Here is an 8,795-nt window from a genome sequence, read left to right on the forward strand (position 1 = left end):
ATCTCTCTCTCGCTGTCTATCTGCGCCTGGCTCCGCTCCGGTGGTGGGTGTGCATGCATGTGTTCTGCACCGTACGGGCGGAAAAAGCGCCCAAGATCCGCAGGGAGCATTTTTCCCATCACTAAAGTGGCGCAGACGGAGCCGGAGCGCCGGGAGAGCACGGAGGGGGCCGTGGACTGCAGCAGGATGGTGAGTACCGAAGTCGTCCCTGTTAATGATTGGCAAGTGTTGTGTGTTTAGCGTGGCTCTGCACCAAAGGACGGCTTCTTGTATTTACCTAACACATGCAGCCGATTGTATTATCAGGGGCAGGTGCATCAGTGGCGCAAAAAGGACAACAACAAATTCAAAAACAGTACTGAGAGATGGGGTTTTTTTTCATTGCAGTCGTGCTTTCATTTGAAGATGCTATGTTATTATCTTTTTTCTCCAGACAGTGCAGGAATTCAACACCCTCGTAGCGCTATACCGGGAGCAGGTCATATCCGTCGGGGAGATCTCAGCCGACTGTCCGTCTCTGCGGGCTCAGATGCACCACACACGGTCCAAAGGATGCTCCATGGCCCGGGCTGCACACCAGGACCTCACCGTCATCTCTGTTTCAGGGTAAGAAGGAAACAAAGATTGGTGGTATTCTTTTTTTTTTGTTTGATTCAAATAAAATAAAAAACAAAACAAAGCAACATATATCGGCCTTGTAATTTTTTTATTAAACAGTTGCTTCTCGTTGTTTATTTCCATTCACGTTTTAACCTCATGACTCTTAGAATAAAAACGTGTGTGACAGCATTACTATCTGCCTGTTCCACCGTTTGATGGTTGCCTATATGATACTGAAAAACCCTAAAATAAATACATTTTATTCTAAACAAAGTTTTTCAGTGATTGGCAGTAAAACACAAGCAGAGGATACGTGTTGGGATTCTTAAATAATAAGAGACGACAAATGAAAGTACAGAGCTGAACAAAACAAAATAAAAACAAAACAATAAGGTGGCTGAAATGGGGACAGCTAAAAGAGAAAGAGACTGTTTGATCCTGAAGACACCACTTCTACTTTCATAAATACAGAAGAACAAATGGGGAAACAGTGAAAATCAACAAAAAGTGTATTTTACGTTATTACTGTTTGGCAGGCCTACTGCAGGGCAGTCTTTTCAAATACACCTTGCTACTGTGCCATAACTTTGACAAAAGTTCACTCTGCAGGTGTTCATTTGTAATGAAACAAAGTGGAGAAGCATGTTCATAAACCAACATTTTATTAAAACATATTTTGGAATTTGGTCAACACACACCTGTCTGGGTTTGTCTGATCTTTTCCTTCCTCCCTTTCATCCTCTCTTCCTCCCACTCCTCCTCCTCCTCCTCTTCACGCTGCAGTCTAGAGGACGGCGAGATCCACCCTGAGATATGTCGGCTCTTCATCCAGCTGCAGTGCTGCCTGGAGATGTTCATTACAGAGATGCTCAAATCCATGTGCCTGCTGGGGGTGCTGCAGCTGCACAGAAAAAGTACCGTCACAAAATGATCTCAATATTATGCCACCACATTTCAAGAAAAAAAACAAGAGTAGTGGAAATCTGTGTCGCTTTTGAAGCCAGTTTCAAAATCATTTATCACAGTGGGCAGATGTGCATGTTTTTGTTTTTTTACCGTAATATTTCAAAACTGAATTTTGAATTGGATCGAAATGTAAACTAAATCAAATCAAACTAATGTAATTTAAGTAATCTGTGGATCACACAAGCACAGATGTAGTCCGTATAAGCACTTCCTTGTGCATCAAATGGCTACCATGAGGATGTGCCTCTAATCAATTTATTCTGTATTTGTTTGGTTTGTTTATTAAACGTCACTGGAATAGATTATCTTTGATAAGAAGAGAAAAAGGCAGCAAACATTTTTTCTAAAAATGCCCCCCCCCCCTACACACACACACACAGTCAAATGTTGACATGACAGTAGGACGAACACAGGTGTAAATGATGAAGTGGTTGATGGTGAATTACATTTAGCTGCGTCAGTCTGCTGTGACACTTGAATTGAACAGAGCCCTTGTTAATGTTATAGTAACACTAAATATCCACTGTGAAAGAGTCTGTTGTCTCAATATTCACACATGGGATTCGTCCTTTAAAGGTCAAGTCTTTTATTGATTATAAAGCAGGTTGAGGTGCTATTTAAATACTGTGAAAGTGTCAAAACACTCAATTCACAGAGAAATGCACACAGCCTGTATTCAGACACTGTCTTTTAACGAGCCGTTAGGACTTCTGTACGTTTGTGATGTCACAACTATACTATAGGTAGATAGAAAGTGCTACATTAATTCCCCCGACTGCAGTGATGCTGCAGAGACGCTTGGAGCACAGTTGCAGAAAACCCGAAAACACTGACCATTTAGAGCAGGGTAGGCTTTTTCAGGAGGGAGTAGGGGGGCCTTAAAGAGACAGGTGCAAAATTAGAGCATTTCAGACAGAAGGTGAATACAGGTACATTCACACAAAGCATGTAAACATGTTCTAGTAGAAACCCAAAATGCAAGTATGAACCTGTAAATGAGCATGATATGGATATGATATGGGCCTTTACAAAAGCATATACAACACTAATAACAATAGTAGTTCATTAATTTAAAACTACATAAAAAAAAACCCAAAAAACAGATTTTACGACCTGAAATTGTATCTCAGGACAGAAGGCGAGGGTCCCTGTTACTATCAAGCAGTGATCCCAGGCCATAAAGTGTGATAGCCTAGTTTCAAACCTCGTCTATACTCTAACCCTCTCATCTTCCACACTGTAGACCCCCCCCCCCCCCCCCAAAAAAAAAAAATCATTTAAATGCAGTTTCTATTTTTCAAAGTGCAGCAGTTAATACATTTAAATACTAAATAATTGATTTAAAGTATAGTCACATTCTTTCCTGGCACTCATTCCAGAAATGAGCCTTTCTTTGACTTAAAATGCAATACGTTTTCAACACCAGTATTATTTAAATACTGTATAGTCAAAAGGCGATGTGGCCAGTGGCCTCATATAGTTCTTTCCCACTCTGCTCAATGATAGAGTTGAGTTGTCACGCGGTTGAAACAGCAGAGGGCAGCAGAGAGCTGTGATTGTGGTCAACATGTATGGATTGGACTGTTTTTAAGTTATAGATTATATAAAAATAAAATTAAATCTGTTAAATTCATAAAGAAATAATGATTGTGTGTTCTCATGATAGGATTGTGTGAATTTTCAGTCCACACGCCTGCCGATGTAGAGCCACTTTGTGGAGAATGTTATTCCTAAAGTAGTTATAAGCTCATATAAGACTTTGACTTTTGGGAATAAATCATCCATTGCTTTAAAGATCTATTTGCTTTGAATGTGTAAGAGTTGTCCTTGTTGACAATGCGTGGGTGCTGTCGTCTCTGTTCTGACCTGAAGGAACGGACTCAGAGCCCAGGTTAGACTTGAGGGTGGATGAAAGCTCGGACGTTCCCATCCTGGAAGACCGATCCTCCTCCCCCATTGACTTTCCTCAGGAGCAGTGGCTGGTGGGAATGGATATCCAAAATATAGAGAGGTAGACCGACTGCAACAGCTTTTTTAAATTCATTCTTTCACTGATAAACACTGTTTCTATGGTTTGAATTCAGGATAATTGATCATAAGTCTCTGTTTCTTTAATTTTTTTACAGAGATATGCGAGAGATGCGAAACCTACTCAGCAAACTCAGGGACACGCTGCCGTTACCACTGAAAAACCAAGGTATGTAATGTTTGTGATAGATGAGATTTATGACATCATAAGTTCAAAGATGCTTCGAGACATCTATTGCGCTACTAAACCTTTCGTAGCCACATAACTTTAAAATTCTTTCTGGATATGTGAGTCAGTACAAAATGGAGAGCAGATGAGGAAAAAAATCCAAGCGTTAAAACCTTTTTCAAGACAAAATTGTTGAGGACTTATTTCAACAACCTCTGCTATTAGTGAGACTATGGGAAGAGCAGTTATTTCATTACGACTGGTGTAAATGTATGTTTCTAGGCTGCAATATTATTTAAGCAGTTAATGTTAAAGTCCTCTTACACTCAAAAATTGTTTTTTCTTCTCTTTATACCCTCTAAAATGTAATTGCATCAACTAAAGTGACCTGCAGGACGGCCTAACTATAACTTAGTTGCAGAAAGCTGACATTGGCTCCATCCATCCGCCAGATGCAGAATTTCTTAAGGGAGAAAAAGTAAATGTGCTTCCAGCCTCTTTAGTGTGGTGAAAACACGTAAAACTAAATATTAATCAGAGTAGTTTTTAACTACTTTAAACTGTGTCTGGAGTGAGACTTTAAAGTCCATAAGAATTGAGATTTGTTGTTAAGTAAGATGTAACTGCAGGTGAGCCTGTTTTTTAGGAGCCCTCCATCGTGTCATGGTCATGGTCACTATATGTGTTGACTATTTATTAATCTATTTTTTGCTCTTTTGTAAACTTTATTGAACCACATTCACCTCTACTTCCGGTCCGTCCTCTATGTGTTTCCCTCTTAAATCCATTCAAACACACACACACACACACACACGAACACACACACACACACACACACACACACACACACACACACACACGTTCTTATTACACTTCTGACCTGACTACAAGCCTGACTCAGAAGTTGAGGTTCCCGATTTCCGATTACAAGTGAACGCAGCATAACTGTTGGACCAACCGCTGTCAGCAGTGTCACTAACATGGCGGCTTATTAACATCTACAGAGGGAATGTCTCCACAGACACAGATGTTGGAATACTGGGTAAAAAGGCAACAAATGCTTTCATTAGTGGGTCATATGATCAATCACCATTGTTTTAAATCACTCTTCGATAGATAGGAATTTAAAATAAATTTAAATAGACAGTACAACTTCAAGATGTTGTGGATGTGCTGCATGGCTTCCACCACCAGGTGATGCCTGTGAGCGTGTAGCAGGGTTACAAATCTGTACATGTTTTTATTTGATCAAATAACGCATTAAAAACCAAACATGAAGAAACATCAGCATGATCAGACTGACATATGATGACAGAAACAGAATCCATTTTTGGATAACACATGACCTATACTGCAGTCAGCCACCAGGGGGTGATTAACTCACAGACATGTACATGTCAAAAGGCTGTAAAGCAGTGACAGGGAACTTTGTGTCATCATTTCATCCTGCTCTGTGTTTCCATTGTTCCAGATGACAGCAGCTTGTTGAATCTGACTCCACACCCGCTGGTCAGACAGAGGAAGAGACGCTTCCCTGGACTCTGCTGCATGGTGTCTGGCTGAGACTCTGAAGGCAGTGCTGCAGTCGACACACATAGGAAAGGACTTTCATTTTATTTTATGATGTATGTGAAATAAGAGATTCATTAATCTTATTTTATTCTATTATTTAATTAGTTACAGTGTAAATCCCCATATTATCTGAAATTGTAATCTTGTAGTACCTGTTATCTAATTCTGTGCCATTTGTCTTCTTCATCTTGAGCATAACTTTTGTTTTTGCCGGTTTTGTTCCCGTTGGGTTCAGTTCTCTAAGTGTCATAAAAGTTCAGGCTTGGATAAAGTTTGGGTTTAGTTATTTTCAAAGCTATTATGTTAAAAAAAATCTTAGTAGATACACAATGACCAGTAGAAAGTATTGCATTAGCCTGGCAAGTTAACACTCTGACTGAGTGACTCAGTAATGGATAAAATTAAGTGAAAATACAATACTGGCTAAGAAGTACGGTACCATTTGGGTTCGGCTGGGCTGGACCTTAAAGACACAGGCCAGGCTGGGGTTCAGATATAGGCCTGTCTGTGCAGAACGCTATTTTGTTTTCTGGTTCTTTTTCAGGTGAGTCATCTTTGCCTTTCCTTTCATTTTTTTCTTACTTATGCAACCATTCCTCCTTATCTTTCTGTTTTGTGCCATTTTATAATAATGTAAATATTCAGGCTATGCACTGGCTTTGACAGCTGTCTCACTGTGATTGTGTCACGGTTTCATGTTTGAATGTGTCACAGTCAGTGTGAAATGTTTTAGTCCCAGCGACCTCCTGATGTATATCATCTGAGTATCGTTCAGTAGAGGCTCTAGCCAGGCGAGTCTCTGCTTGCCTGTGTGGTGTGACACCCCGTAGACAGAGCAATTAATCTACAGTGTAAATGCATACACTTTATTGGCTCGTATCACACCTCTTTTTCTAAAGGAAAAAAACACAAGTAAATGCTGTTACAAAGCTTTGCCTAGATTTGCCTTTTAGAGATCTTGAGCAGCTTGTTAGCCATTATGCTCTCACCCCAGCCCTGCCTCAATTGCATTTGCCCTAAATTGCATTTTGCATCGCTTAATACCAACAGAACACCACATTGAATTTCGGCCTGCATGCCTATTTTTTCAACCTAAAAACTTTAACCACGTGTATAAAGTGACGACTGTTTCACAACATGTGCCTGTTGCAGCTACAAGGCCACGTAATCTGGGAGTGAAATAATTTCCCTGGAAACGTAATTGAGAATGCAGTTTAGTTATAAGGGAACATGATTTAGCAGGAGACAGGGTTGCTCGCCCAGATTGCAGTGATGATGCATAACGATGTGTGTCAATTAGTCTACTGCACAGATTACTATGAAATGTAATCTGGAGACAGGATTATTTCTAATTCTTAAGGTGCCCCCTGAATTTATATCTGGCAACATTAGAAAGTCAAAGTTTCCTATCGACCAACGCGTCAGTCCACAGCAGGGGAACTTGAAAACTACTGTGGCGTTTTCATGAGAATTGCTGTGGATAGTCATGTTTACCAGACGGGGAAAGCTAATAATCTTACCGACATTAGCATCGTAAACACTCATAAACTGACAGTTGTACCAGGAAATATCCAAATTTAACAATCTAGAAAAAGTCAAAGTGATCTTCCAATCACAAGCCTATACTCCCCAGAGGATAAAACCCTTTCATGGCCTTTTCCTTTAGCGCCACCTTCAGGACAGGACAACAGAGTGTTATGGTCCCTGCAAGGCAGGAGAGAGTCATAAAAAAGTCTGAATTCTTTTGAGAATAAAGTTTCTTTTAATACTTCAAAGTGACATTGCTACTTGTAATATTATGGTCGTCGTAAAAGAATAGCTGAATCATCACTGTGTTGTTTATTCTGTCCAACTTGAATATTTTGGGGTGTAATGATCATGTCAGCCTCTGGGGAATCTAGCAGGGCTTGTATGTGCAGCATGTCATTAGCAATTTTCCATGAGTTCTGACTTTCAGCTTCAGTTCTCCACCCCAAGGGCTTTGCAGATGTTACACATATAGAAACAGCAGGATTAAAAAAAGCCACACAAAAAAACCCTAATATAAATCCACATATTCATCTGAAGCACTCCACTAAAGCCATTTACCATTGAATGTTAGTGTGATTTGTAAATACACGTTTGTGATGTTATTTTTGTTTTGTTTTGTTTGTTCACTGTAATCTAAAGTGGTGATGTCTAAATTGCTAAATTCTTTGTTTTAGCATGTACAGGTATATGACTCCGAGTATGCCATGTGTAGTTAGTGTTTCCTGCAATGTAGAGAATCCACAGCTAAACCTGTGTACAGCTGAGGACATTTTATAATGTGAATAAAGTTTTATAAGTAAGACCGTATTTCTTTTTTTATTGTCTGTAACTTGAAGGAATAGTTCAACATTTTGAAATACAGTTATTGGCCATTTAAGAGTGAGATAAAAGGCTCAGTATCAATCCCATGTCAACTGCTGTGGTCAGAATATGCCTAGCTTAGTATGAAGACTGGAAGCAGTTGGAAACAACAAGCCTTGCTCTGGCCTACCACTTAACAGACATGAGATTGATATCAATCATCTCATCGCATTCTGAGATAGTCAATAAGAGTATTTCCCAAAATGTCAAACTATTCCTTAAAGTAGACATATAAAAGCAGCTCACAAAATGAACAATTCCCTTCAGAATTCCTTTTATATCTATTGCTTTTGACCATCCTGCTACTAATTCCAGTCGTTTCCATTTTGCCTAATTTTTTCCATGAGGCCTTTTTTCCCCAGCCAATGAGATATTTTACATTTTCTTAAAATATATATTTTTATTATTTGATATTTTATCCAAATAAGGATAGGAAAGGAGCCAGATGAGGTGGTTCAGGATCATTTCGTAAGAATGCCCCCTGGGCGCCTCCCTAGGGAGGTGTTCCAGGCACGTCCAGCTGGGAGGAGGCCTCGGGGAAGACCCAGGACCAGGTGGAGAGATTATATCTCTACACTGGCCTGGTAACGCCTCGGGATCCCCCAGTTAGAGCTGGGAAGTTTGGGGTCCCCTGCTAGAGCTGCCCGGATAAGAGGCTGAAGATGAGTGATGAGATGAATATTTTATCCAGGTTAAATGTAGGCATTTGTTGAGTAGCAGCAGGGGAAACTGCAACAATGTTTGCTTGACAAAAAACGTTGATTCAATTAATGATACAAAGTATTTATTGATAACATTTTTTACAGTGATAACAGTTTATGCCCCATTTCATATGTTGATTTCCTACATTTATGCACACCTTTTGTCCCCAAATCTCTCTTAACACTTTGCATACAATTTCTTCTTTTTCGTATCCCCAAATTTATAACACCAAACTGAAAAACAATATTTCAGTGTACCATGTCTGAATGTCCATATCATGAACTGGGAAACAACTTATTAATGAACAAACAACAACAAATTATTAATAATATAGCATCATTCATACATGAAATGCACCTCAAGGTGC

General features: G+C 39.6%; 1 protein-coding gene across 1 annotated transcript; it reads left to right on the forward strand.

Moving 5' to 3' along the window:
* Nucleotides 1-57: 57 nt before the first annotated feature.
* On the forward strand, nucleotides 58-5,326 carry LOC310958669 (regulator of G-protein signaling 7-binding protein B-like; the record flags this gene model as incomplete). The annotated part of the gene is made up of 6 exons (XM_083929713.1): nucleotides 58-189; nucleotides 434-606; nucleotides 1,384-1,514; nucleotides 3,439-3,577; nucleotides 3,693-3,763; nucleotides 5,235-5,326. The coding sequence occupies 6 exons, from the start codon at nucleotides 58-60 to the stop codon at nucleotides 5,324-5,326; spliced, it is 738 nt and encodes a 245-aa protein (XP_083785839.1).
* Between the last annotated feature and the right edge of the window lie 3,469 nt (nucleotides 5,327-8,795).

Source organism: Echiichthys vipera (assembly GCF_963691815.1).
Source record: "Echiichthys vipera genome assembly, chromosome: 16".
Lineage (NCBI taxonomy): Eukaryota > Metazoa > Chordata > Actinopteri > Perciformes > Trachinidae > Echiichthys > Echiichthys vipera.